Raw genomic sequence first — 26,460 nt, 5'->3', positions numbered from 1 at the left:
TTGCCTGAGCCCGCGGGTTCGAGACCCGCCTGGGCAGGCGAGACTTCATCTCTACAATCAATCAAAAAATCAGCCGGGTGTGGTAGCGTGTGCCTGTAATTCCAGCTACTTGGAAGGCTGAGGCGGAAGGATCGCCGGAGCCCAGCAGGTCAAGGCTGCGGTGGCCGGGAGCGGCCACTGCACTCCAGTCTGGGCGACAGAGTGAGACTCCAACTCAAAAAAAAAAAAAAAAGAATAAGGGCTACAGATGAGTCCTGTCTCTTCATCAATTTCCTACCTGGGATCATTGTACTGTGGCTGTGTGAGAGAATGCTCTTGACTTGAGGGGATACACACCGCAGATTTGGGGAAATCTATGCTGAGATGGTTCGGAATATAGAGGTGCTGCTAGGTTTATGCACTGACCTTGAGCTCCTGCGTCCCCCTTGTTTTGGAAGAAGACCTTTCTTGTTGAAATCCTTTGCATTCATATATCTGTTAGTTGAAACAGAAACACAGAACACGGAAATGGAGGATGGTGGTGGAATTACAGAGGCAGGAGAGGTAACCCCGAGTTTCTGTTCTGCCCTTGGGCCAGGGAGGAAGGGAAAACTGGTGGCCCTGCCTGTGCAGAACGTCCCTCCATCCTCCTCCCTCTCTGAGCTCATCTTGTCCAGTCCCCTCCTGGCCCACCAAACCCGACTCTTTCTGTCCCTTGAGCAGCCAAGGTCCTTCCCACCCTGGGGCTCAGTACATTCTGCCTCTCTGCCCTGAAAGGGCTCAGTCCCTACGAGGCCGGCATCCCGTCCTTCCACTCCCAGCTCAAATGCAAGCCTTTTCCACCCACCCTCTCTACAGCCACCCCCCATTCATTTTAATTCCCCACAGAGCAGGTAACAGGGCCGAACTGCTCCTTGTGCATCTGTCTGACATTACTGGCATGAGGTTCTATGAGAGTGAAGTGTCTCTCTCAGCGTGTCCTCCAGCACCTGGGACAGGCCTTGGCCACCAGGAACGGCGAATGATCCCTGACTCCAAGTCACTTCCCCACGGATCTCAGGCCTGGCTGCCGGCATGGCCTCAAAAAAGCTTCTTACTTTGGTCGGCTCTGGCTTCAATTCTAGGCAGACTTCCTTGTAGTTCTTGCTCTGCAGAGAGAGGAGGCAGGGGTTCAGCTTCAGGCATCAAGATGGGAGGATGAACCCCCATCCCTCCCGGCCTACCCAGCTACACTGAGCTCAGGCTCACAGGCCCCCAGCACCCAGTCTGATTCCTGATGGCTCAGATCTTGGCACGGCATCCTCTTCTTCTGAGCATCGGCCTGCTGATTAGTGGGCAGTCACTCCCCCGGCGGGGCCTGCATGGGGAAGGCACTTCAACTGCAAGTGATTATTGTCTCAGGGGCCTGGGCTTTGGGGGCAGATAGACTCGGGTTCTAATCTCAACCGTCCTCTTCACCAGCTCCATCAACATGGGCACGCTAGCTTGTCTCTCTTGGCCTCCATGGCCCCATCTGTAAATGGAGGTGATGATTCCATTGATCTAACGAGGTCATTTCGAGCCTTCGATGGCAGGCCTGGCCTGGGTCATGGAACTGCACAAGATCGTGGGTGGAGGAGGGGGGATTGCAGCACTCCTTATCCCCAGAGAGAGTTAGCAGAGGCTCTGTTCCTTCACACCCCAGTGCCAGAGCTTAATCCCACACCCCGTCCAGAATGAGAGGCATATTATGCTCAGAACAGAGAGAGAAAAGGCGGAGATTCATCGAAGCGTTCTCTGTTTCCCACCTGCTTCTCACCCTCATCCCATCAGTAGGTGCTCAGGGCAGCCCTGTTTCTCTTTACCAGGTCTGTTGTCTTCAGCTCTGCCCTCTTGGCCGACATGCTGGAGGAGGCCAGAGCGTTCTTCTACTTCCCAGCCTCCCCACAACAGACCCCGGGACCAGGCCACTGTCTTATGCAATTTCCAGGCTAAGGTGAGGGCAGGATGACCACCTCTTTGTGTGCGGAACAGCTGAGGTCACAATGCCCAGGACCCACCTGCTGGTCCAGTGTCACTGCAGCTTAAGGCCCGGGTTGTCTCAGCCCCTGAGACAAGGGGCTCAGGCCAGGTTCCAGAGCCACCATACGTCCCTTCTGCCACAGAGAACGTTCTGGAAAGTCCACATGGGGAGGATCATAGTGCATTGTGTCCAAAGCACAAGGTTCATGTCAGCAGAAGCAATTGCTCCTTCCATAGCAGGACTGACTGATGGACTAGGGGAGTACCTGACATGGATGGCGAGCTTCTCCTCTGGACCACACTCCACAGCATCTGCTGTGTGCCCCTGATACAAACGGACCCCCTTGAGCCAGGAGCCCCTTGGGGTGGGATGCTCTGAAGTCTCTCTTGAGCCGGCCCAGGGTTTCCTGCACTGTTTGGGGACTTCAGTGGGATTTCTGATATCTCTGGCTCCATGCTCCCCTGAGCCCTTCTCCCCCCAGGCTCTTCTGGTTCTGTCATCCATGAAGAGACTTAGGGCCAGAAGCAGTATGTGGACAGTGCTAAAGGTGGGAAGCCTTTGGGGGGGAACAAAAAAAGAACACTAAAGAAAGGCCATTCTGAGGGCGGCCGTCGTGTGTGCTTAAAGTGGAGTCAGAGGAATGTGGTGTCTCATGGGACCCCAAATCCCTTGGAATCCGGGCTGGTGAGCCAGATTTCTCTTTTCCTTTCACTATTGAGCGTCTACTTCCTTCTTCCCCCTCATTTCTTTTTTCTTTTTTTTTGGAGTTGGAGTCTCACTCGGTCCCTCAGACTGGAGTGTAGTGGCCACTTCCGGCCACCGCAGCCTCGACCTGCTGGGCTCTGGTGATCCTTCCGCCTCAGCCTTCCGAGTAGCCAGAATTACAGGCCCGTGCTACCACGCCCGGCTGATTTTTTTTTAATTTATTGTAGAGATGAGGTCTCACTGCCCAGGCGGGTCTCGAACCCGCGGGCTCAGGCAATCCACTCACTTCAGCCTCCCAAAGGTGCGGGATTACAGGCTGAGCCACCGAGCCCGGCTTCCCCCTCATTTCAACTATCAGGTGCCACAGAAAACGCCGGCCTGGATGTGGTGCGAAGAGACGCCACGGGAGTGCAGGCACTGACATGGATTGCCCCCAGCCGGCAGCATCGGCACAGGCTCTGTCCTGGTTCACACACCCACTCGGGCCTGTCCTGCCCGGAGGCTGGAGCCCCAGAACTGCCTCTGGCGTCACTTAAGGGGAGGCCTCCCAAACCAAAATGCATTTATAAAAAATTGTGTATTCTTACATGTTTAAACTTCAGTCACCTTCCAAGTACTCTCCATTGGATGCAATTTACCTGTCAAGATGCCTTTCCCACTGCTCAAGACAGTTTTTAAACGTGTCGACTTTGATGCCTGTAGGTGCTTCTGCCGTTTTTGTTTCACCTCTTCCACACAGGCAAAATGTTGTCTTTTGAGGACTTTTTTCATCTGGGGAAACAAAAAAAGTTCACTCAGGTGAGATCAGGTGAACAGGTAGGGTGGGGCCTAGGGGTTATACTCTCTTGGTCAAACACTCATTGTGGTGTGGGCAGGTGCCCTCATAAATCACCCATCATGAAATGGGCAAACATGTTGAAAGACTCTCCAAAAAAATTTACCGAAGCTGAACGCAGCCTCTCACAACGCTAGCCAGTACACTAATGCTGATGAGTTCCTAGAACACTTACCTAGAGGGGAAAACTGTACTACAAGGGGTCTGCTCTCCAAAAATTAATACCAGCTTTTTGGGGGTCTTCCCTCATATGCATTTCCTGGGTGGTGACACCCCAGACCCCAAGCTGGCAACAGCTGTGGATCTTACTCCATCACAGCCAAAGGAGAATATGCCTGTCACTGTTCAGCTGGAGAGGAGAGGGGGCAGGGGTGGCAAGCTCCCCCAGCCTCACGTTCCCCACTTGCAAATGAGGGGCTGGAACTTGAGGTGCCTTGGACCACTTAGCTCAGTCTGCCCAGATACGCTGGCCACACGGTAGGAGGGCCCTTTCTCCGCAGGGTTCCCAAGAACTTTGGCAGGGTTAAAGGAACCACAGTGAAGACAACTGACCCTGTCTCAACACTTGTCAGCCCCCTGAAAATGGCCCCCTCTCCTTCCTTGTGTGCTGGCTTGAGAGCTACATGGACCTGCAGCTGAGTTTCCTTTGCTTAGCTGAACAGCTGTGAAATGAGCCGCCTTCTAGCCAAGCATGGCACAGGAGCTGTAGAATCTGGGCTATATATTAGGGCTATCCATTAGGCCTATATATTAGGAAAGTGGGTCTAAAAAAAGAATCACAGCCTCAAAGGGAGACTTCTGTATAAAGGAAAAAATTATATATATATGATTTAATATATTATATTTAATACATAATATAATGATATGGTATTATCATTTGGGCAGAAATGTAACTACAACCCACAACATGTGCCTGCTTTCTCAGTGCTAACTGTTCCTGTTCTCAAATGCTGCCCATCCTTGCAGTTATCAGCACGTTCTGGAAAGGCTGAGGAAATCCGTATGGTGAACTGACTCATCCCATGAGCCTCACTTTCTTTTCTTCTTTAATAAGATCTTGAAACTTGCACCAGGCATGAGGTTGAAGCCATGTTGCAATGTCAGCTACTGCTGGGACATAACTTTGCTCTGTGGAAGCCATCGGATGTTCTCACCTGAAGAATGTCAGAGACACTGTTCCTAATCCTCCTTCACAGCAAAATCTGTTCGTACCAGTGCAAGGAGTATGAAGCCCACTGGTGTTCCATCAGAGTTCAGGGAAAAGGATTGTTCACAACAGACCGAAAGAAGATGGTGTGTGTCCTTTTTCTCCAAGTTGACGTCATTTGGATTTCATTTTCTTTACAAGGGTCCTGTTTATTTTGTTTGTGTTTTTGGAGTTTTTTTCAGTTTCATGATGACAATCTAGTGTGGGGAGGCTGTGAGGGGCGGGATGAGAGGGAATTTTTAAATGGCTGTAAGCCTCTGAGTTTGGCCTCTTGTAATTTGTCCCACAATGAGGCCTAGGCTCAGCCACCACCCTCATGGAGTCCCAGAGAATGTGAACAGGATGTCGTATGTGCCTAGGGGCTTATCTGACTGCTGGTGGGCCCTTGTTCTAAAGTCCTTTGATTGGGGTAGAATGTTTTCTAAAGGTGCCCAGAACCCCAACGGCTGCGGTCTCCAGTCAAACACCAACAGACGTGGTTCAGCACCTGTGACCAAGACAAGTCGCTATGATGACACCCTGGCAGCTTACATCCCGACAGGCTGCAGCATCTGGGCAGCTGCCTCAGGAAAATGGGTTTCTCTAGGCTGGTTTCCAGCTGTAAGACAACCTCTGACATAAGTTTTTTGGTTTGTTTTTTTTTTGAGTCGGAGTCTCACTCTGTCGCCCAGACTGGTGTGCAGTGGCCACTCCCTGCCACCGCAGCCTCAACCTGCTAGGCTCCAGCGATCCTTCCGCCTCAGCCTTCCAAGTAGCTGGAACTACAGGCATGCACTACCGTGCCCGGATGATTTTTTGATTTATTGTAGAGATGAGGTCTCGCCAAGATGCCCAGGAGGGTCTCAACCTGCAGGCTCAGGCAATCCACTCACCTCAGCCTCCCAAAGGCGTGGGATTACAGGCTGAGCCACCAAGCCTGGCTGACATAATTTTTAGAGATTTCATATGATTGATTACTGTGTTGTCCTACTTCGCTGAGTTATAGCCTCCTTAGAAAGTTCTACTCTGTGCAGGGAACAATTTTTTATCATGGACACAATTGATTACTATGCAATTTCTGATCCTTTCTGTAAGCAGTGTATCAGAATTTGGCTAGAATCATGATTCAACTATATATATTTAGAGACAGAATCTTGTTCTGTGGCCCAGGCTGGATGGAGTACAGTGGTTTGATTACAGCTCACCCTAGCCTCAAACTCCTGTTCTTAAGCGATCCTCCCACCTCAGCCTCTCAGGTAGCTAGGACTACAGGCGTGCAACACCATACCCAGATAATTTTTTTAATATTTGTTTTTTTGTAGAGCTGGGCCCTCGCTATGTTCCCCAGGCTGGTCTGGAACTCCAGGTCTCAAGTGATCCTTCCACCTCAGCCTTCCAAAAAGCGCTGGGATTACAGGCATGAGCCATTTTGCCCAGCCCTACGATATTTTTTCTTTGGAAAACTTAATGCAGTTTATATCATAAGAACTTCTGGTTCCTCTATTTCAGAAACAAAATATAACATTATGAACAGGTGGGACAAGTCAAGAGCCAGGCTGACCTGGCTCCAGTTATTTGTAAATTTCCAGCTATTTCAGTACAGCCAAAGACTGTACTTTAAGGAATCACCACACTGTTTTCCACAGAGGCTGTACTAGTTTACACTCCCACCAACAGTATAGAAGTGTACCCTTTTCACCACATCCTCTCCAGCATCTGTTGTTTTTTAAGTTATTGATGATGGCCATCCTGACTGGAGTTAGGTGGTATCTCAGTGTGGTTTTAATTTGCATTTCTTTGATGACTAGTGAGGATGAGCATTTAAAAAATCGACCTTCCATATGACCCTGCAATCCCCCTACTGGCAATATACTTGGAGGAACTCAAATCACTCTATGGAAAAGATACCTGTACATGCATGTTTACTGCAGCATTATTCACAATAGCAAAAACATGGAACCAACCGTGCTGCCCATCGAAAGAGGACTAGATAAAAGGAAATGTGGTACATATACATGAAGGAATATTACACCACCATAAAAAAGGTCAAAATTATGAACTTCACAGCAACTTGGACAGAGTTAGAACCTGTAATACTGAGTGATCTATCACAGAAACAAAGAACTGAGTATCACATGTTCTCACTCATAAGCAGACCTGGAACAATTATCATATACTGTATGAAGGGGATTGGCAATGGGAGAAACTGCCAGGGGAGGGAGGAAAGTGCCGGGGAAGGGGGCACACCTCATCAACAAGGGTACCTGCATAATAAACAATTGTATACCTAACCCTGAATTGTACCCCACATCTTTAAAATAAAAAAATTTTTAAAAAGATAAATGGAAAGTCAGAGCAACTGTATTGTGTGAAGGCTGCTGGCTTTTCTCTCTTGCACGTTCACCATGACAGGGACACTCCTGCCAGGTCCTCCCAGGGCCCAGGGGAGTCCATTCCTGTTCCTACAACAACCATCACAGAGCAGCTGCTGTGGGAGATAAAGCCATTGCCACCAATAATCAGAGGCGCTCCCCGCTCCTGCCAAATATGGCTCCTGGGCTTCCTCCTTAGCGGGCATCCCTTTGCCCTCTCTGGGTGGAATTTCACGTCAGCTTCCCTGCTGACGTATGGTCGCTATCCCAGACCCTAACAGCCCCCTTTCCATTTCTTACATCTCCAGACTCCCCTCTGTCACTGAAACAACAAAGCAGAATGGCACAACAGCCTCTGGGGACTGGCCTTCGGGGACTGTTTCCATGGAGACACAAGGACAGGGAAGCCTTCTTGGTGGTCCTGGGAACAGCCCTCCTCACTCCCACTCACGTTCCTTGGCTAGGGCCCAGCCACAAGGCCGTGCCCAACCACAAAGGAGGCTGGAAATTGTGACCAAGTTTCTCCCAAGAATAAGAGGAAACCGGCTTGAGGAGCAGATAGCCAGTCTCCACCATGCTTTCCTAATGCTTTTCACCTTATTTTACTTTAATAAACTCCTCGTGAGAAAACTTGATTTAAGGTTCTTCTGTGTTTAGTGTAAAAAGGAGGGAGCTTACAAGGCCCAAAAGAGAAACCAGTAGCCAGGTATGGTAGCACACACCTGTAGTCCCAGCTACTTGGGAGGCTGAGCAGGAGGATCACTTGAGGCCAGGAGTTCGAAAGCAGCCTGAGCAATATAGTGAGATCCCCATCTCATTTTTTTTAAAAAATTGTTTTTAAAAATGAGAGACAGAAAGTGACTCAACTCTTTGTCACCTGAATGTCCAGTAAGCTGGAATGTTGAGGCAAAGATTATAATAATGATCCTGTTTGTCCAGGACTTTATAGTGCAATAGTCCCAGTCTATCCCTGTCCAAGTCTATCCCTGTCCCAGTCTGCAGAAGGCTCAGCAAACCTCTCTCCCCACCACAGGCCCACTCCACCCTGCAGCAGGCAGCAGAGTGTGGATCTGGTCTGAAGTTTTTCTTGCTGCCCTAAGCCTTGTGAATAGCACTGGGCCCGACCCAGGTGCTCAGCATTGCCAGCTTCTCCCTGGGATTGGGCCCTGCTGCTGTCTTCTTGTCTGAGAATCCATGCCTACTTCAGAACCTTGTGTCTAACCCCATGAAGTTGCCTTAACTTGACCCCGGCCTGGAGAGGCCTATTGCTGGGCCCCACCCACTAGACATGGATGATAACGCACGTTGAACCAAAGTGTTTTGGAACCTGGAGGTCCTGGCTGCTGCTTCATCTTGAATGGGGTTAGCCTGGCTCTTAACTTTCCCCATCCTGTTTACCTCTTGAACGTTCCACCCCTGGGAGCCTTAGCACTTCAGAGCTGACTCCATGTAAACGCTGGCCTGGAGGTATGACTCTTCTCTTGGTCGGGGCCAGGGGCCTGGGCTGAGGACTGAGCATCTCTTTCCTAGAATCATGGGTGGCAGTAAAGGCAAGGGTGCTGGCAGAGCCAAGAGTCATGCAGAATGTGCTGGTGAAAGCTGTTTACGTGGGTCTCCAAGCAGAGGAGTGGAAGACAGGTTCTGAGGGCCTTTGAGGAGACGGCCTGGGAGAAGAGAGGAGGGAAGGGGCAGATTCTAGTCCAGGCGGGGCTGCCTGGAGACCCTCACAGTGACCGGGCCGTGGGTGGGGATCTGGGTGCATCTAGAGACTGGGAATGCAGTGGTTTCCCAGAGCTGCGCTATCCTCATCACACTGTAGAGCTCTGTGCGGGGATGTGGTTGTTGTCTTTTGTTGGCAAAGAGCATTGGGAGGGCACTCATCGACAAGCTGTCTGGGCTTCTGGAACTTGGATTCGGTGGTTTCCGTGTTCCTTTTCATTTAACGCCAAAATATCTGGCTGCTCCAATTTAGTTTCGGCTTAACAAAGCTAGACATACATCCGGATCCACTTTTATCTGCTTGACATAAATGTGTGTGTGTGTGTGTGTGTGTGTGTGTGTTTTAGCTCTAACTCTGGGAGGGCTCCCCCTTGACTGGTGTGAACAGGGCAGGAGCACCAGATCTTGAGGTAGTGGAATCTGAGTCAGCCACTGCCAGGTGTGGCTCTGAACATTGTCACTGGAAGCTCAGGGTCCAGTCTCATTCTAGCCCTCCAACATTTTTTTTTTTTGAGTCAGGATCTTACTCTTCTGCTCAAACTGGAGTGCAGTGGCATACTCATGGCTCACCATGGCCTCAACCTCCTGAACTAAGGGAATCCTCCCACCCCAGCCTCCCAAGTAGCTGGGACTACAGGCACGCACCACCATACCCAGCTAGTTTTTTAAATTTTTTGTAGAGACAAGGTCTCACTATGCTGCCCGGGCTGGTATCAAACTCCTGGGCTCAAGCAATTCTCCTGTCTCAGCCTCCTAAAGGGCTGGGATTACAGGCGTGAGTTACTGTGCTCAGTATTTTTCCAATAATTAAACCAGTTTTGCGTAGATTATCTTTGCAACTAAGAACCTAACCAAGGGAGTTGGCCACACATTCCTGGCAATTGTAGGTCTTTGGGAACCCCCACGTGAGTAGTAGTAACACCTGGATGGTGATGTATGAAGACATTTCCTGTGGAGATGCCAAAGATGTCTGTTTGGTGACATCTGATGGATTCTCAGGGTTGGTCGTTTTAACTAGTGGCCATGAGAAAAAGGAGGTCTGACGTCTTTCTATGTAAGTTCTTCAATTCTTTTACAAGTGCTTTTGCTTGACTGGTTTTCTGTAGCCAAATATCAGACAGGTGCTCTATTGTATCAAGACACCTAGGATGCACAGGCATAGTGGCTCACACCTGGAGTCCCAGCATTGGATAGCTTGAGGCCAGGAGTCCAAGATAAGCCTGGACAAAATAGTGAGACCCCTGTCTCTGCCAGAAGAAAAAGAAGAAGAAGAGGGGGAGGAGCAAGAGGAAGACAGAAAGAAAAGAAGGAAAAAAAGACAAGACACCTACCAAGGGCCTCATCTCCTTACCTTGTGTGTTCACCCAGGGTGGCCGTCCACAGCAGCCCTGCTTCCCTGTTCTCATGAGAAGAGCCAACAGGAGACTGAACGCCAGTCCCACCCTGCCTTCTTCCTTCATCTTCTGGCTTCTCCCACCATGTGTCTCTGAGATGTTCCTGGATCATGTGACAGACCAATACTTTGAGAAGAACCCTCTGGGGCCCTGGCTCCTACTTGAAGCTGAGTAAGGGGCTTAAGTGACTTGGCTCCTCTGGGTGGCAACATTCGTGTGAAAATTGCCCCCTAGGGAAAGATAGGTTGGGTTGAATCAGACACTGGCACAAGCCACATCCATTTCCTGGATCCCCTAAACACAATTGGTAATTTTTATCTAATTATTGATTAACCCCCCGTGATACCTGCCTAGTGTCCCCACCCCACTCAAAACCATGATGATCACAGACCCATACAGAGAACTATGGATCCCAAGACTGCCTGGGTCTCAGCCCTAAGCTCACTGACCAGCTCTGGGCCAGGCTGTTTCTCAGCAAGGCATTCTAGTTCAACATGCAGGTGACTCAGCACTGACTCCTGTGTGCTCTCAGTGTTTACTGAGCATTTACTATGTGCCAGGCACTTTGAGAGGCACCAGGGCCACAAAGATAGCTGCTATCGATGGGGTTCACAGAGGCATCACGGACCATTTTAGCACAGTTTGGTGAATGCAGTGCTGGAGGTAAGCCAGGAGCTAGAACCAGAGGAGGGGCGCAGCCCAGTTCTTGTGGTTGGGTCTCTGCCATACTGGCCTGGACAGCATGCCTGGCCTCATGAGCTTCCCAGTACCCTGGTCCCTCTAGACCCAGGGTTGTCTCTAAACCTAGTGCAAAAGCTAGGCAGGGCCACCCCACACCCCGGATGCCAGGCTTTCCCAGGGCAGCACCCTCCTGGGCCTTTGAAGATGGCACACTCCTAGACTCACCAGCAGAGACACCTGTCTACACTGGGCTGTGAGGTTGGTGGCATGTTCCTGTCCCACCGAGTGGGTCTTCCTTCAGCAGAGAGGGTGCCCAGCCTGTCCTGGCAGACATCGGCCTCCAATGTCCAAGAGCACCTTTCCCTGGCCTTGCCACTGTCTACACAGTTTGGACTGGACTCAACTCGATGCATTCTCTGGAACTGTTGAACAGGAAGGTGTTCTCTGAGCTTTCAGGTGTCAGACTGACATTTCATCACCTCAGAGTCTGGGCAGGTGACGTGTTCCTGATCTTAGAGGCCTCATGTGTCCCTGCCTCAGGAAGAAGTAGAGTGTTCACAAACCTCGCGACCCTTGGGTTTTGTATGTGCATTTCCCTCAGATCTCAGTGCTCAGAGAACTGGAAAAACAGAAGCCCCGAAAGCCCACACAAAGCACACAGGCCTGGCGTCCTGTGCGTCCTTCTGCTGACCTGACCTTTCTTCTTCCTGCTGCTCTCCACACACACCCGCAGCTCAGCAGCCCTGAAATCAGGCAGCCTGTGCCTCACTGGGGTGGAGACGAACTGTGCTCAAATGAGGCAGTGGATCGGGGGAAACAGAGCAGGAGTCCTGGGGATCATGCATCTCAGTACAGTTCCACCCCTCGGCACTCACCCAGGGAACAAGAACATATGTCCACACATGCTCATAAAGGCTCACAGCCACTCTGCATAATGGCCCCAAACCGGAAACAATCCACCAGCAGGAAAAGGAATACACAAATCCTAGTATTTCCATGCAATGGTGCATGACTCAGCAATGAACAGGAGTGGACTACCACTACATGCAGCAGCGTGGTGAAACTCGCAGGTGTTGTGCTGAGGGCAAGAATGAGGGCAAGAACATTCCAGTGAAATCCTAGAAAGCGCATCTGTAGTAGCAGAAAGCAGACCAGAGGTGGCCTGAAGCTGGGTGAGGCAGGGACTGCCTGGGCTGGGCAGGAGAGACTTCCTGGGCGTGAGTGATGTTCTGTAACCTGACGGAGGTGCAGTCATACTGGTGTGTACATTTTGCAAAACTGAGCAAACTGTGTACTAGCAGGTGCGTTTTATTGTGTGTAAAGCTGAAAACATTTGAGCTGACTTAGAGAACATACAGATAGGCCAAGTTTCTCACACACTGGAGTTTGTGAAGTGCATCATATTCACAATAAAGATTATTTCATTGAAGGCCATTGTTTCATTTTGCTTTTTAGAGACACTGTCTCACTCTGTTGCCCAGACTGGAGTGCAGTGGTGTGATCATAGCTCACCGCAGCCTCGAACTTCTGGGCTCAAGGGATCCCCCTGTCTCAGCCTCCTGAGTAATTGGGACTACAGGTGTAAGCTACCACATTCAGCTAATTTTTATTTATTTATTTTGTAGAGATGAGATCTTGCTATGTTGCCCAGCCTGGTCTCAAACTCCTGGTCTCAAGCCTTCCTCTGGCCTCAGCCTCCCACAGTGCTGGGATTACAGGCCATTGTAAATGGCTATCATTACCCTCATCTTGCAGATGAGGAATCAAGGCTCAGAATCACTGAGTCGATCCCAGGCTCCTTCTGCTGTGCCTGCCTGGATGACTGGCAGGGCATGCTGGCCACGGGCCACCTGGTGTCAGGAACACAGAGGGCACAGAACAGAGCAAGCATGGAACCAGCCTCTCTTCAGGAAAGGCAGATCCAGCTGAGCTGGGGAAAGGTGTTGGCATGGGAAGACGAAGGTCCTACCTTAGGTAAGGGTTGTTGGGGTTGGGTGAAGCCTCAGTCCTGCCTTGGGGGATGAGCAAGACAGTGTGGGGAGTGTCTCTGAAGCCCCTGGGCTCCCCGCAGTCATGCAAATCAAGTGTTTGTTTCTGGGTCAATTAAGACACTCTTTGTTCCTTTGACCCTTGCTTGGATTTCTGGGCACAACGACAACAAAACGCTGGTCCTGGGGAGGCAGGGCTGTTCCCCCTCTACCTATCTTCAGCCTCTGTGTCATGTCTGGGGCATCTCTTTCATTCATGTATTCAAGGTCTCCAAGGACCAGGAGGAACTGGTATCCAAAGAGAATAATAATATAGCAAAGACTACTTGGAACAACCGTGCTACCACCACTTCCCCATTGCTGTACTTGCAATGGGGGCAGTGCTTTGTGACTCTGGCACAGTCCCTTCTTTCAAGGAGCACAGTCAGGGCCCGGCACGGTGGCTCGTGCCTGTAAGCCCAGCACTTTTGGAGGCTGGGGTGGGAGGATTGTTTGAGCCCAGGAATCCAAGACCAGCCCAGACAACCCAGTGAGACCCCGTCTCTGCAAAAAATAAAAAAGTTAAAAAACATTATTTTTAAAGAGCACACAGTCAAGAAGAGAGATGCAGATGGAATTTCAGCCTGGAGCGGCAAGTGCTGCCCCTGGGGAGATGCGGCTGTGCCTGCCCCTAGGTGGGGCCACCGCCTCTCAGAGGCCCTGACTGCTGCGCTCCTCTCTGGGTTTCTCTGGCAGGGGGTGGTGCTTTCCAGGCCAGGGTCGTCAGGCTGTCTTCTGTCCTGAGAGGCCCTGGCACAAGCGGGCTCTGCCACTGGAGGAGGCATCTGAGGCCATGGCTGCACGCGATGACACTGGCAGGACACCACTGTGGAAGCGTTAGCAATCTGTTCTCTCTACCCCTGTTGCGCTTTCAGTCTGAGGGACTGTTCGCCCTTCCCTCAGGGAGGGGTGTGAGGGGCAGAGGGCAGGAAAAAAGAGAGTCTTCCAAGCTGTGCTTCCAAAAGCTTGGCCCTCAGGGAAGGAGCTAGGGCTCTGGGCATAAACAGGATGTTGGATGTTGAGAGAGAGAGAGAGAAAAAGAGAGAACAAAAGTGAGCTGTTGTTGGTTCCCCAGAGAAAGTGCCCTGGTCTCCAGTCTGGGTGCTTAATCAGAACCAGAGCCTAGATTGGGCGGGGGCCGGTTGTGTGCCCTCTAGCATCATGGAACAGGACTTGTTGGGGGACGTCACCTCCCCACATCATGCTTCCCAGGGTCCTGAGCTTGAATTGCTGCCCTGCCACTTCTAGCAAAGCCCCCCCATCCTCCCCCTTCCCACCTCCCCCTCCACTCTATCCCTTGCTCCTCTGGCCCTTGGGACTTCAGGGCCCTGGCCCGCCCTGCCCTCAGCTGCTCGACTCCCTCCCCACCTGCGGACTTCAAGGACAGTCCTTCCTCCCTCTCTGCTCATTAATTCCGGATCCATGTTGCCTTCCTCCTGAGTTGCAGACGCACCTCCGCACCTCCGAAGTTTCTCTGAACAATCAGCTCGCAAGAGGCAGATTCATGGGAGAAAAGGCCTACGTGTTTATGTTACGTGTATATGCGGGAGCCTTCAGAACGATGACCCAGAGATACAGGGGAAACTACCCATTGTTATGCTTAAGTTCAACAAAGTGTGAACAGTCGTGTAGAAATAGGATTGGACAAAAAGGGTGTGATCTAACATTACTAGACTGAGTAGGGAAACCCAGCAGCAATACCTATCTCTAGATCATACTTGGCCTCTCTGAGCAGCTCCTTCCTTCTGGCTGTGGGGCAGGACCCACTCCAGTCATTTCTTTTTTTCTTTCTTCTCTCTCTCTTTTTTTTTTGAGTTGGAGTTTCACTCTGTTGCCCAGGCTGAAGTGCAAGTGGCATGATCATGGCTCAGGGAAGCCTCAACCTCTTGGGTTCTGGCAGTCCTCCCACCTCAGCCTCCCAAGTAGCTGGAACTACAAGCGTGCACCACCATGCCCAGCTAATTTTTTGATTTTTTTGAAGAGACAAGATCTCTCTCTCTGTGTCCCAGGCTGGTCTCAAACTCCTGGGCTCAAGTAATCCTCCTGCCTTGGCCTCCCAGAGTGCTGGGATTACAGGCATGAGCCACCACACCTGGCTAGGTCATTTCTTGTATGGTCAATTTCTACCCAGAAAAGCAGAAGGAAAGTTAAGAGTCGTATTTTTAAGTTTTACAGCTGGCTTTGGGGAAAGGGGTTCTGGTTTCTCCGGCCCACCTTGGGGAAGGGGGATTGAGGTTTCCATGGCTGGCCTTGTGGAAGAATGGATCTGAGAGACAGGAGAGCAGAAGTCAGAGACAAACGTTGGCGTCCGAGGCCTTCATTTTGGAGCGCTGTTCTCTGACCCCACGCCAGACAGCCTGCTGTGTTCAGGCTGCACCCCCAGCATACACAGTTGCTGATAGGCACTAAATATTTGTTTAGTAAAATCCATCGTTTGAGAAGCAAAGAGTAGGAGCGTGAAGAGCAAGGAAGAGAAGGCTGGAAGCTCAGACACAGCCTCTGCCAGCTTTGGCGAGGGCACCAGCCATGCTGCCCGACGTGCTGCTTCTCTCTCTCTGTGCTGCAGGTAAGGCCGGCCTGGGCCTGGAGGGGAGGGGACACAGGGCCCCAGGGACCGGCCTTGAGGGAAGGCACTTCTCCCCGGTGGGCCCCAGACTTCCAGGTGAGAAACAAAACAGAAACCAATGACTCTTTTCTTTTTTTTTTTTTGAGTTGGAGTCTCACTCTGTCACCCAGACTGGAGTGCAGTGGCCACTCCCACCCACCGCAACCTCGACCTGCTGGGCTCTGGCGATCCTTCTGCCTCAGCCTTCCAAGTAACCGGAATTACAGGCGAGTGCTACCACGCCCAGCTAATTTTTTGATTTATTGTAGAGATGAGGTCTCGCTGCCCGGGCAGGTCTTGAACCCGCGGGCTCAGGCAATCCACTCACCTCAGCCTCCCAAAGGCACGGGATTACAGGCTGAGCCACCGAGCCCGGCTCCAATGACTGTTTTCAACCCTCAGAGAAGGGGTGGGGACAGTCAGGCACCATCTCCTCTGGCTGCAGCCCGGCTGGGCCTCCTGCCCTGTCCCTCCTCAGCTGTCCCTTCCCGTAGCTGTGGACCCAGGGCACAGTACCCTGGCTATCGTTACCCACATCTTGCCCTCATCTTGCTGCCCTGCAGCACCTTCTCACCCATCGTCTTTTAATCCCTAACCCACGAGTGCTCAGAGACTGAGCTCACACTAGCTCACACGAGCTCATAGGCTAGTGAGGACATTCCCTGGGAAGACGGATTCTGTGAAGAAGCCCTCGGGTTGTGTAGAGGGAGAGGCCTGAGGAGGGGCATGGGAGCCGCAGGTCAGGTGGGCAGTTTCTCTGTGGAAGGGAGATGGTGCTGCACACACAGCATGCAAAGAGCTAGGAGACAGCCCGGAAGGGCCCAGGCAGGGCAGAGGGCATGGTGGCACAGGCCCCAGGTCTCATCTTCATGGGCTGTGGGGGGAGTACCTGGGGAGGGTCTTAGAAAGGCCCTCTGGCTGCAGAGTGGGGACACTGGGGGGCGCAGTAGGCATAAGCAAAGTGACCCAGTGGGCTGGGAGAGAGGAAGTGACTTGGGCCAGGGCAGAGAGGATCTGTGTGTGGCTGGATGCCAAGACCTGTGTGTGAGGAGGCAATGACTCAGGGAGCTTGCTGGAGGGGCTGAAGAGGCTGGTGTGTGCTCAGAGCAGGGCGGCTGGGGGTCTCCGTGTGACACTATGGGCCTGGGAGCTGGGTGGGATGCTGGGGGTCATCCTCACTGTGTAGAAGGCCCTGGGACAGCTGGGGTGGCTGGCTCCTGAGATGACTGGGCGGGACCCACTAGATCGTGGGCCACAGCCAGCCATTAAAAAAATTAAACAGAATGCTTTTCCCAGTGACAGGAAGCATCCTTGACTCGAGTGGGTGTGAAAGGGTGTTCTTTTTGGGCAAGTGCCTCCTTAGGCCTCATCCCTGTTGTCTCCCCTGCCGTGGACATTCTTGCCACGCTGTAGCACCCAGTTCTCTGCTTACTTTCTTCTCCTGGGGCGTGTGGTTTGAGGCTGGCTCCTGTGACCTCAGTTCACCAAGGCCCTGGCACTAAGCCCTGAATTCCTCCCTATATTGTTCACAGGCAGGCGGGACTGGCAGAGCAAAGAAGCCCTGGGCCAGCCCACATTTTCTGGGAGTCCCCAAGGGGAGAAAGGGAAAGAGGAAGGGGGGGAAGGAAGGAAGGAAGGAAGGAGAGAGAGAGGGAGGAAAAGAGGGAGGGAAGGAAGGGGAGAAGGAGGAAGGAAGAAGGGGGGGACAGAGGGAGAGAAGGAGAGAGGGAGGGAAGGAAGGAAGGGGGGATAGAGAGAGAAGGGAGGGAGGGATGGAAAGAAGGAAGGAAGGAGGGAGGAAAGGAGGGAGGGGAGGGAGAGAGGAAAGAAGAGAAGGAAGGAGGGAGGGAGGGAGACAGGGAGAGAGGGAAGGCAGGCTGAGGTCCTGGGGCTTGGGGCGAGTTCCTGGGAACAGTGTGATTTCCTCATCAGCTCCTTCCCTCCTTTTCAGCATGTTGAGCCCTCGTGAAGTGCCTGGCACTGAGCTGGGCGCTGGGAATATGAGGATGAATAAGACTTGTTCTTTGCTCCCAAATTGCCTAGACCAGGCAAGGGAGACAGACAAGCAAAACCTTTCTTTCCCCGAGAGCTTTCAAGAAAATTCTGATGCTGATCCCAGTGACGGAGATTCAGATCCTTGCTCTAGGGTGGCCTGGGCATCGGTGTATTTGGAAAGCCCCCTCCCTAGGTGATTCTCAGGCAGCCTTGGTTCTGAGCCCCGATGTTCAGGGAGTGCCCTGCTGTGACGAAGGGCTTGGAGCCAGGAGCCCACCCAGGGCTGTTTATTTTTCTTTCGGATTCAGGGGGTACATGTGCAGGCTTGTTATGATATATTGTGTGGTGGCGACGTTTGAGCACTCGTTGAACTCGTCCCCCAAATAATGAACATGGTCCCCAACCCCCTCCCTCACCATTCAGGCGTCCCCAGTGTCTTTTGCTCCCATCCTGTGTCCATGTGTGCCCAGTGTTTAGCGCCCACTTATACGTGAGTATATGCGGTATTTGGTTTTCTGTTTCTGTGTTAATTCACTCAGCATAATGGCCTCCTGCTGCAACCGTGTTGCTGCAAAGGACAGGATTTCCCTCTTTTACATGGCTGCATAGTATTCCATGGTACATACGATCCCGTCCACTGTTGAGGGGCACCTGGCTTGAGTTCAGGTCTTTGCTATTATAAATAGTGCTTGGACAGACATATGAGTGCAGATGCCTTTTTGGTAGAATGATTTATGCTTTAAATCATTTAAACCCAGTAATGGAATTGCTGGGTCAAATGGTAAATTTATTTTTAGTTCTTTAGAAATTTCAACTTCTTTCCACAGGGGCTGAACCAGTTTACATTCCCATCAACAGCGTATGAGCGTTTCTTTTTCTTTGCAATCTCATCAACAACTGTTGCTTTTTTACTTATTAATAATAGCCATTCTTTTTTTTATTTTTATTTTTTGAGTAGGGGTGTTACTCAGGTGCCCAGGCACAATCATGGCTCACTGCGGTCTTGATCTCCTGGGCTCAGGGGATCCTCCTGCCTCAACTTCCTGAGCAGCTGGGCCTGCAGGTGTGTGCCACCACACCCACCAATAATAGCCATTCTGACTCCACCCAGGGTTGTTGACTCCCAGCTCTGTCCCCTTCCCACTGGGTGACCTTGGCCACGCCACTTAATTCTCTGTGACTTGGTTTCTTTATTTGTAAAACAGAGTTATATCTTGGGAAATTGCTGGAAGGCCTCAGTGAGTTAATGGCGTGACCTGTTGTTCTCAAGCACTAACCAAGATTACTGCATCTAGGAAGGGCATCTAGGAAGGGCTCCAGCCCAGGATAGGACAGAAGCTGAGGTTCTAGCTGGGCAGAGGGACAGGGGGGAGATGAGAAATCGGAAGACTAGGAGATTAAGAGAGCCGGTGGAGGCAGCCAGCCTTTCTAGGCCAGGAGTGCAGCTTGTGCAGAGGCTGGGCGGAAGATCTGGGTGTAAGGGGTGGGCCTGCAGTGAGGGGTGCAGTGGCAGGGAGGAGGCTGGAGCACCCATCAGCATGTGGGGGAGGTCCCTCCCGCTCTAGCCCTGCAGCTGGCGAGCAGCGACAGGACCCTGCATCGTGTGGAGGAGGAGCTGAGCTGGCAGGACGCCCGCCACCACTGCCGGGCGTACTACACGGACCTCGCGGACCTGCACCTGCCCACCCTGCCCACCCTCTACTTCCTCCTGACGGGCACCCAGGCCTGGATGGGCCTCTTCTTCAACGCAAGCACTTCCGGCCTGCAGTGGTCCAGTGGCTCCTCCTTCAAGGCCCTGGAGTGGAGCTGGCCGCTGCCCAGTTTCGGGGTGGGCATCTGCGCCACTCTGTACACATCCATCCTCTCCATCCCCAGCATGGGGGCTGCCTCCTGCTCGGCCCAGAAGCCCTTCTTCTGCTACTATGGTGTGTTCCTGCTCATATTCTGGGCCTGTCTTTCCAAGGTTGCTTTTCAAGAGCAAAAGTAAGAGCGAGAGCAAGGGCGGGGGGGTGGAGAGAGAGAGAGAGAATGAGGAAGGGAGAGAGAGACAGAGAGAAAAATGGAGAGAGAGAGACAGAGAGACAGAGAGGGAGAGGGAAGGAGGGGCACAGAAGGATAGAGAATGTCACATCCACAACTGCTCTTCCAGGGCCTTGACATGTACGTGGTGGCTGCCTAGGTTTGATGCTGGGCTCCCAAGGGAGTACAGAGATTCCCGGGGTGGTGAGTGTGCCTGGAGTAGGGAGCCCCCCCAAAGGAAGGACTGTGCACATGGGGCTTTCCCCACTCTTTCCACGGTCTTAGAACTCCACCAAGACCTGTCCCGACCCCACTCACCTCTCTCCAGCTCTGCGCCTCCACTGTCCCTCTCCTGGGTCTGCCCTGGCCCCTACTGAGTGAGCTTTTGAAAATGTAGCTCAGATCACTTTCCTGAAGCAGATGGGGCAGCTGGTCCCCATCCTTCTGGTGAACACCCAGAAGGCCTCACTCCCTGCCCCTCTCCCAGCCACACTGACTTCCTTTTGCCCCTTCCCACCTCAGAACCTTTGCCCTTGCTCTGCCCAGGCGACTCTTCTCTGCCTTTACAAGGTGGCTTCTTCCCACATTCTCCTCAAGAGCAAGGACTCCGCTTGTCTCGTTTCTGTTTTCCCAGGTGTAGAAATGTGTGTAGAAATGTGTCCCGGGTGTAGAAATGCTTGCAATAGGCGCTCAATGTACGCTTCTCGAATCAACATAGAGCCTGTCTACCCCCGAGCAGACCCCCCTGGCATCAAGTGGGCAGCGCCTGTCGCCTGCAGAGGACCCTGGGCAGCCCTGCCCCACCCCATAACTTGTGATCTGTTTCTGTCTTCCAGACCCCGACATTGGGCACCTCATCTCCTGGGAGCTCCCTCCCAGCCCGACCACCTCTCCAAAGCCAGGTACGTACCTGCTCCCTCTCCCCTTCCTGGGAATTCAGCTCATTTCACCTGGGACTCATCTACCTGGATCAGGTAGCAGGGTCACTGCTCCAGGTCCTGCTGTCCCCCTACCCCTGCCTGGCTGTCTGGAGAGATCCCAGGCTCGGCTGCCCCCAGCCTGAAATCCATGGAGAGGATCGATGTCCTCATTATTTTTGCTCAGGGCCACATCAGAGAGTGGCACCAGAGAGTGGACTCTTGCCTGCAGCCTGGTGCCCCTCCACGAATGGGGGCGGGCAGCATCTCTTCACAGCCCAGCCATCTTGGGAGGGGGATTTTCTTTTTTCTTTTGAACTCTAGGCTCCTTTATTCCATAATCCCATTTTTAAAGATTATTATTATTTCAATAGCTTTGGGGGACACAAATTGCCTTTGGTCTGGGCTTAGAGCACCCACCACCCTCACCTGTGCACATCGTACCCGACAGGTGATTTTTTTGTCCCACCACCTCTTCTGCATCTCTAGTTTCCATGATACCATTCTGCATGTCTCTGCAGGTCCTTGTTTAGCTCCCACTTGTAAGTGAGAAAATGCGGTGTTTGGTTCTCTATTCCTGAGTTAGTTCACATAGGATGATGTCCTCCAGTTCCATCCAAGTTGCTACAAAAGACATTATTTCATTCTTTTTGATAGCTGGATAGTATTCCATAGTGTATATATACCACATTTTCATTATCCACCAATCAGTTGATGGGCATTTAGGTTGATTCCACATTTTTGCAATTATATAATCACCCTGCTAGATAACGTCCTAATTTGGAAGCTCATTCCATTATTGGTCATCTCTAATGAATGTATTAAACTTAAATCTGTCTTCTTGGCCTACTTCCATACTTTGGAGTAACAGAGAACTAATTTAATTAGTCTACTAACATGCTTCAGCACATCTCGGGCCTCTGCTTGTTCCTTAACAAGTTAAGCTCCTAACAATTACCATCACTGTGTTTTAAAATAGCTTTTTGGTTTTTATGAGGGATAACTGATAAATGACAAACTGCAAATCTTTAAAGAGTTGTGTATACATCTGTGAAGTCATCACCACGATCAAGATAACAAACACATCCATTAGAGAGGAGGATTTTCATCTGAAATATTTCCCCTCTAGATATTACTGCCTTAGTATTTAAAAAAAAAAAAAAAAAAAAAAGCTGGGTGCAGTGGCTCACACCTGTAATCCCAGAACTTTGGGAGGCTGAGGCAGGAGGATTGCTTGAGGTCGGGAGTTTGAAACCACCCTGGTCAACCCCAGATTAAACAAACCAAAACAAAACTTTCTTCTGGGTATAGAGAAATTCTCTGACGAAGGAAATAGCCTCAATCTGCTCTGTGGGGCTGGTCTTCTGCATGGAACAGAATTGTAAATGCGAACGGCATAGGCCTCTGAAGCAGGCCGAAATGCGTTTGACTCCTATCTTGTTGTTCACCACTGTGTGAGTTTGGGCAAGACACCACCTCCCTGGGCCTCCTTTTCCTCATCTGTGCAGTGAGGGACATCTACTTCTCAGGATGACAATGCAAGGCTTTAAAAGCTGACGCTGGCCACATGTGCAGCTCAGGTCTGGCACGTACTAGATGTTTAATAAAGGGCAACTTAGAAAAATCAGTTTAAATAGGGAAAACATTAGGGAAATAGACTGGAGAAAATGCTAGGCAAATCTCAACGGGCTTAGGAGAGCCCTATTTGAATCTGAGGATGCGACTTGGCTCTGCACATGGGCGTTTCCTCCATCCAGGCCTCCAGATCAACACCCAGGTCGAGCCCAAGCCACTTCCACCCTTCCAAATTTCCACTGGTGGAAGTCACACATATGTGGGCTTGTACACTGCACAGGGCAGGATAGGCTGGGCTTGTCTCACTGTGGGAATGGCCCAGAACTGGCCTTGCACAGGGGACAGAGGGAGTGGCTGTGTGAGTCGGACTTTTTGGTCTGAGTCCTGCAGAGAGGCAGGGCCACTGGGGCCTCTGCCTTCTGTCCACCAGGTCTGTCCTTCACCAGGCTGGCCTCTTCTCCCTGGCCCTCCTGCCACGGTGAGCCCGGGAACATCACACCTTTCTCAGTTCCTAGGCCAGGAGCCTCCTGAGAGCCAGAGGGACAGGCACAGCCCCTAGAAATCACAAGCAAGAGTGACTCAGAGCCAGGATTAGTCTGTCTCCCTCGCAGTTTCCCTGCAGACTGTAACTGGTATTTTATTAAGCCCTTTCTGTGTGTGTGTGCTAGGCTAAGCCTTTTTCTTTGGTAGAGTTGGAGTCTCATTTTGTCATCTAGGCTGGAGCAGTGGCACCCTCATGGCTACCGCAGACTCACCTGCTGGGTTTAGATGATCCTTCTGCCTCAGCCTCCCAAGATGCTGGGACTACAGGCGCATACCACCATGCCTGGCTAACTTTTTTATTTATTGTAGAGACAAGATCTCGCCATGTTGCCCAGGCTGGTCTCAAACTCCCAGGCTCAGGCAATCCTCTCGCCTCAGCGTCTCAAAGTGCTGGCATTATAGACGTAAGCCACCGCACTTGGTCCTAAGCCATTTATATATGTACTTTATGTCATCCTGACCGAGGCACTATTATTATCCCTACTGTACAGATGAAGAAATTAAAACTAAACTCATATGGCCCTATAAGTTACAGAAGAGTTCTTAACCCCTGCTTTCCCGACTGTTTCCTTTAGCTGCTGCTAGGTTATCTTATTCATTCTCCCAACCTGTTATTTACTCTGCCTACAGAATTGTGGGGGATTTTGTATTAAAAAGTTTTTTGAGTTGAAGTTTCACTCTGTTGCCCAGGCTGCAGTGCAGTGGTATGATCATAGCTCTCTGCAGCCTCGACCTTCTGGGCTCAGGAGATCCTTCTGCCTCAGCATCCTTAGTAGCTGGGACTACAGGTACATGCCACCACACCTGACCTATTTTTTTCAATTTTTTTAAGAGACGAGGACTCACTGTATTGCCCAGGCTGGTCCCGAACTTTCAGACTCAAGTGATCCTCCTGCCTCAGCTTCCCAAAATGTTGGGATTATAGGCATGACCCACAGTGCCCGGCCAGAATTGTGGTTTGGATCAAACCTAACACTCAAGGACTGGGGACAAGGGCATGGGTCAGACTAGAACTCTGTTCCCAGGGGCGGTGGGTGCTGGACTATCCAGGACCTCAGGCCTGTGACCTCCCCATCTTTGACCACAGCTGAGGTCCAGATTGGTGGCCGGACCTTTGTGCGGTTTGACCGGCGGATGACATGGTCCTCAGCCCTGCTGTACTGCCGCAGCCTCTACACAGACCTGGCCGACCTGCAGGCAGTGACCGATGAGTCAGGCATGGAGGCCCTGACACCCATCACAAGTGATACTGAAGCCTGGATCGGCCTCTACCTCAGCGCCAAGTCTGAGACTCTGAACTGGTCCAGCGACCTGGGTGCCAATATCCCCTCGTGGCTGAAGGTGCCCAAGTTCAGGAGGGGCCTGTGTGCAGGACTTCGCAGATACGTGAGCTACGGCCCCCGTGTTTACTCGGTGAACTGCTCTTCCCCGCATCCCTTCATCTGCTTCTACGGTGCGTGGGAGGCTGCTTGTGCTGGCCTTGGCTGCAGAGGGTGGAACGAGATGGGAAATGAGCCACCGAGGGTAGACCCTGGGAAGCACTTCCAGACTCTGAGGGAACTGAATCCCGGAGCCGGCACCGAGACCCCATGTACTAGGATCTTGTGAGGAAGTTGGATTATTTTAACCCAGGGGATATTTGAGGAGTGGGATGGGCTCCGCCCAGTCGTGGGACACTAGCAACTAGTATCAGACAGATGTTAACCCCGTGTAAGAACCAGGCGGGCAGCATCTCTGAGCCTCTTCGTCATCTGGAAAATACATTTACCGAAATGATGGTGCCCAGCTGATAGGATGGCTCTGAGGGCTGAGTGAGAGGATGTATAGGAGCTCGCAGAAGCCCTGGCGCAGAGTGAGCACCCAGCAGATTATAGTGTTGTCATTGTTCTGGTCACTGCATGCCCAGGAGCCAGCCGTGCACCTGGTTGTTCCGCCTCTTGTGTCTGACATGCCTTCTGAGCACGGCCTCGTTCTGCCTGGCCCTTCCTTCCCTCCCTCCCTCCTTCCTTCCCTTTCTGCTTCCTCCCTCCCTCCTTCCTTCCTTCCTTTCTTCCCTCCCTCCCTCTCTCTTTCTCACCCTCCATCCCTCCTTCCTTCCCTCTTTCTTTCTTTTCCTCCCTCCCTCTCTCTGTTCTTTCTCCCTCCCTTCCGCTCTTCCTCCTCCCTTCCTTCCCTCCTTCTTTCCATCCCTTCCTTTCTTTTGTAACAGTTTTATTGAGATATGATTCACATATCTTAACATTTACCCTTTCAAAGTGTACAACTCAGTGGTTTCTAGTGTGTTCACAAAGTTGTGCAGCCGTCACCACTATATAATTTGTCAGCAGTCATTCCCTCCTCTCCCCTCCCCACCCCTGGCAGCCAGGAATCTGCGGGCTCTGTGGATTTGCCTGGTCTTGGATGTTCCTTTTTGTGTTTGGATTTGCCAAGAATCATGATCCTTATCCGTAAAATAACTTTTCCTCCCCGAGGAGCTGACATGAGGGTCAAAGATGGTAGATGTGACTTGCCCATGGCAGATGTGCAGGAACGCTGTCCCCCTGAGTTGCGGCAGTGGGTGGGAGGCTGGGCCCCCTGAGTTTCTGAAGTGGGAGGCTGGGTCCCCAGAGCCCACTGGGACCTTTCACAGGCTGACAGCCTGTGACTCACCTGTCACTCTGACCCTCTGTCTTTTCTTGCAGACCCCTCCATTGGACACCGGGAGTCAGCAGAGCTACCCCCCCTCGCTCACGAATCCTTCACAGAAGTTTCTCCTGCCCCAGAGGTTCCTTTGGAAACAACTCCCAGGCTAAGAACAGGTGCTTGGAGCCAGTCCTTGGTTGGACCTGGGGTTTTCAGGGCCCAGGGGAGTGGAGAGGGTGCCCCCCTGGGACTTTCTCAGAAGGACCAGTGAGTGCCTGGAAAAGGGCAGAGCCAGTGGGGTGGCAGCCAAAGGCAGTGTGCAGAGGAGGGTTTCCCTACCTCTTGCGCCTCCCCCCTCCCCTGCTGGCCAGCAGGGGTGGGGAAAGGGCTGGGTCACCATCCCCTTCCTTCTCCTTGGATGGGGCCACTGAACCGCAGCTCCAGGGCCAGGTGGCCCAGGAGGGGCCGTGCTGTCTCGGGTGGGATGGAGCGGCCTGGCTGGGAGACAGTGGACAGGGGAAGGCTGCTGAACCCTGCCCTGAGGGGGAGCTGTCAGCCAGGCCTCTGAGGGTCTGAGTCCTGAAAGGGCAGCACCACAGAGGGGCCTGTCAGTGTCCTGGCTGACTGCAGGCCCCTCTGTGGGGAGAGAAGACAAGGGACGGGCTGTTGGTACTCGGTGTGGGGTCGCAGCTGGGAAGGACAGTGACCGATTCTGTCAGCATTTTAAATTCCTGAGACATCTTCCCAGCTATGACCTCATTTTGCTTCCCAAGAGTTCTGAAGCCAATTCCTATAATTGAGGGCAAAATCGCAGTTTTCCTGGTCTCCTTGCAGATTCCTATGTCGCACAAAGGTATTGTTGCCTTTTCTGAGGACATGGAGAAGCCAGGAGACTTGGTTAAGGTTGACAACCCTCATTAATTAATTCACTCATTAAAAGATATTGATGGAGTCTCATGCTATCCCAGGCATGGCCACCGGTCCAGATTCTGGGAACACAAGGAAAGGTCAGGACGCAAAGGTACAAGGAAAGGACGCCGGACAGATCAGGACACAAGGACAAGGCAGGGCCTGTTCTGACGGCGCTCACGCCCAGCTGCGGAAAGGCTGGCGTCACGGCACGGTGGGGACGCTGAGACCGGCAGCTCCCAGTGCCTGTGATCCTCAAGAAGACTTCCCGGAGGAGGTGATTCGCCCTCCGTTGAAGGATGAGGATTTAGCAAGCAGACAGGAGTGGAGGAGGGCGGGCGGGGCGGCAGGTAGGGGACCGCAGCGGGGGAGGCC

General features: G+C 52.0%; 2 protein-coding genes across 2 annotated transcripts in view; one reads left to right on the top strand and one right to left on the bottom strand.

The window, feature by feature from the left end:
• TEX35 (testis expressed 35) overlaps positions 1 to 1,946 on the bottom strand; it is a 9,626-nt gene extending 7,680 nt beyond the window's left edge. The window contains exons 1-3 of the mRNA XM_021706872.1: positions 1,824 to 1,946; positions 1,077 to 1,127; positions 406 to 474 (exon numbers count right to left, since the gene is read on the bottom strand). Coding sequence (XP_021562547.1) covers positions 406 to 474; positions 1,077 to 1,127; positions 1,824 to 1,862 — 159 coding nt within the window. The 5' untranslated portion in view covers positions 1,863 to 1,946. The remainder of the gene's footprint in view (positions 1 to 405; positions 475 to 1,076; positions 1,128 to 1,823) is intronic.
• Positions 1,947 to 18,873: 16,927 nt separating this feature from the next.
• Positions 18,874 to 19,487, top strand: CLEC20A (C-type lectin domain containing 20A). Its single transcript, XM_021706870.1, is given in 2 exon segments — positions 18,874 to 19,024; positions 19,027 to 19,487. Coding segments are annotated over 2 exon segments (612 nt in total).
• The last annotated feature ends 6,973 nt before the right edge of the window (positions 19,488 to 26,460 follow it).

Source organism: Carlito syrichta, unplaced genomic scaffold, assembly GCF_000164805.1.
Source record: "Carlito syrichta isolate Samal-C Ts95f unplaced genomic scaffold, Tarsius_syrichta-2.0.1 Scaffold316187, whole genome shotgun sequence".
NCBI classification, from domain to species: Eukaryota; Metazoa; Chordata; class Mammalia; order Primates; family Tarsiidae; genus Carlito; species Carlito syrichta.
The sequence above is the reverse complement of the archived record's forward strand: the minus strand, read 5'-3'. Positions and strand labels throughout refer to the sequence as shown.